The following is a 2,572-nucleotide window of genomic DNA, read 5'->3' as shown; positions in this document are numbered from 1 at the left end:
GCGCTTTGGGGGTCCGGAGGGACTTGAAAAGCGCTCTATAAGTTCAGTACCATTTACCATTTACCATTGCCTCCACATGGACAAACAGGTTAGTCACATGCAAAAGAGGGCCATCGCCTAACAATAGCTCTACCCCGTATCTAATCTGACCTGTGTCATGTTATGTGTATGTAGTGAATGCAAGTGGGGGTTCAAAGTCCCCTTGTTTTTGTCCCTCTTTCCTCTTTTCTTTCTTTTAAAGGAAAGAGGGACAAAAACAAGGGGACTTTGAACCCCAGCTTGCATTCACTACATACACATAACACGACACGGGCCAGATGATGGGGCACAACAATAGAACTAATCAAGCCTATAGTTAGGCGATGGCCCTCTTTTTGCATGTGACTATCCTGTTTGTCCATGTTGAGGCAGTGCTTATAACGTTTCACTAAAGAAGAACCCATCCAGAGGACCTACKTATTTTTTTCTTTTTGACTTTTTCTRCCTGGATTACTGAGMTGCATCAGGACATTCTGAGGACTGTTTGTAGATGCAAAAAGCTTCCAGGAATATTAAAATGAATTCATCTGAACATAAGACACCTCGTTATCGCACTAATTTAAATATGAACTCTCCTTTCAGATATCGAACATTTGTTTCGGAGGACGCGGGCCCCAACACTCTTGTTGCCACAGTCCTGGCCAAGGACCCAGATGGTGACGGTATAATTTACTCCATAACAGCCGGCAACGAAGAAGGAAACTTTGTCATTGACAGCCAGAAAGGTGATATTTCCTACTTTTCCAGCCTGACACCATATTTGCACCCCTCACACTAATTGGCAGCCTTTCCGTCAGACCACATACTAAATTTAATCTAATGTACTCTTGCTTTAGTAGGGAGAGTTAAATGCCGTCTGTTTTCTAAGTCCGTGTGAGAAATTGAAGGTTGATATTAAAAGCTGTAATTTCTATGAGAGCTGCTTGAATAGCTGCTCTTTTTATTATTGAGGTTATAAATAAGATYGATGGCCACATTTAGAAGATGTCCACACTTGTTTTTTTATTTTTTATTTTTTCAGCAAGTGTAGAACAGACTGTTCCACATGTTTCTAAGCTTTCTAACATTTTTGACTGCACAGTTTATCTTTTTTATTTACCCTTTGATCCGAAACCAGTGGCAATCACTGTGACATTTGTCACCCAACCCTTTCAATTCAATTTCACAACAACTGCTCTATCATAGCTCAGAATCTTTGGGCTGTGCTTTGCCAGCTCCTCTTTCTTCTATGCCATCCTATTATGTGTCCTTCTGTACTTTTTTTCCTGAAAGTTCAGATTGTATACAGTATATACATTTTTTTTTATAGCTGATGTCACATTTGTAAACAAGGTTGACATTTAGGATGAGGGAATTACTGCGAACAGCATTATGCTAGCGCTTCAGCAATGCCAGTGCTGTGTGTTGTCATTAGTGCTCTCAGGTCCTTCACTGCTCGGCGAGCAGTTGGAATTACAAGTCTCACTGGAGAGGGTAAAATCAGACCCTTGCATCTGCGTGGATCAGAATGCTGTATTGTCTTTAATCAAGTGCATTGAAAAAAAAAGATGAATAGAAAACCCAACAGGAAAATTAGAGAAAACAAAAAACAAAAGACATCCCCTGCTCTCACTTCAATGGCTCTCCTTCACATCACAGGCTGCTGCCTCGTCCTGCAACCTCTGATGTTTTTGTGTTCCTTTTGACAAGAAAGATGTTGACTCAGACGCACCGTCTTTTTATCCAACCTTTTATCTTGACTGGTACATGAAAGCAGACAAAGGGGCCAGGAGGAACAGCTAATAGGCATCTGCTGAGCTAGGTGAACTTTTACCCAGCGTGCCTTCTTTACTTCGTGTTTTTCCACTTAAGTGCTTGAGCTGCATGGGTATTTTGGGGGGAAAGCACGTAGTTATTAGATCAGAAATGTGATGAAGTCATAGCTGTGAAATTGGTTTTTTTTTTTATGTGGCCTGCATATCAGGTTATCTTTTTGTGCTCTTCTGTGGAGGTAAATTTTCATCACTCACTCTCTCACTCACATCAACAAAAACGTACACTCTGCATTTGCTGCTGTTTTATTGACAGCTGATTCCTCAATGCAAGGCCACTGTGGCAATAACATCCTATTTAATGACTAATGGAATGGCCGTGCATGCTTTATCAGAGTGCACGCTGCGTTGTAATGTGTATATTAATGGCTTCGAGCTCTTTGTAGGGTTGATCCGTCTCCGCTCCACTACTCTGCCCAAGCTTCAAGGCTTGGAGTACGTCCTGAACGTAACAGCCACAGATGACAACGCATCAGGAGGGTCTCACCCTCTCACCTCCACCGCCCGGGTCATCGTTGGAGTCGATGATGTTAACAACAACAAACCAATATTTGAAGAGGTTAGAATCTGGCTTAACAATTGTTACTTTATGATGGCTTCATTGTGCAAATGTCAAGCAAATTGTGAATTATTTTTAGCTATTTTGCAAACAATCTATTTTGACGTTTTTTTGTGCTGTTTCAACTATTCATGTAGCTGTTAGCTATTTATATATACATACC

General features: G+C 41.1%; 1 protein-coding gene across 1 annotated transcript in view; it reads left to right on the top strand.

Annotated features, from left to right (window-relative positions):
• Positions 1–2,572, top strand: part of LOC106523195 (neural-cadherin) — a 136,042-nt gene that overhangs the window by 62,901 nt on the left and 70,569 nt on the right. Inside the window, exons 7-8 of the mRNA XM_014016560.1 lie at positions 622–764; positions 2,237–2,409. Coding sequence (XP_013872014.1) covers positions 622–764; positions 2,237–2,409 — 316 coding nt within the window. The remainder of the gene's footprint in view (positions 1–621; positions 765–2,236; positions 2,410–2,572) is intronic.

The sequence above is a fragment of the Austrofundulus limnaeus genome, unplaced genomic scaffold (assembly GCF_001266775.1).
Source record: "Austrofundulus limnaeus strain Quisiro unplaced genomic scaffold, Austrofundulus_limnaeus-1.0 Scaffold147, whole genome shotgun sequence".
NCBI lineage: Eukaryota > Metazoa > Chordata > Actinopteri > Cyprinodontiformes > Rivulidae > Austrofundulus > Austrofundulus limnaeus.
Note: the sequence above shows the minus strand (reverse complement) of the source record. Positions and strands in the feature narration are given on the sequence as shown.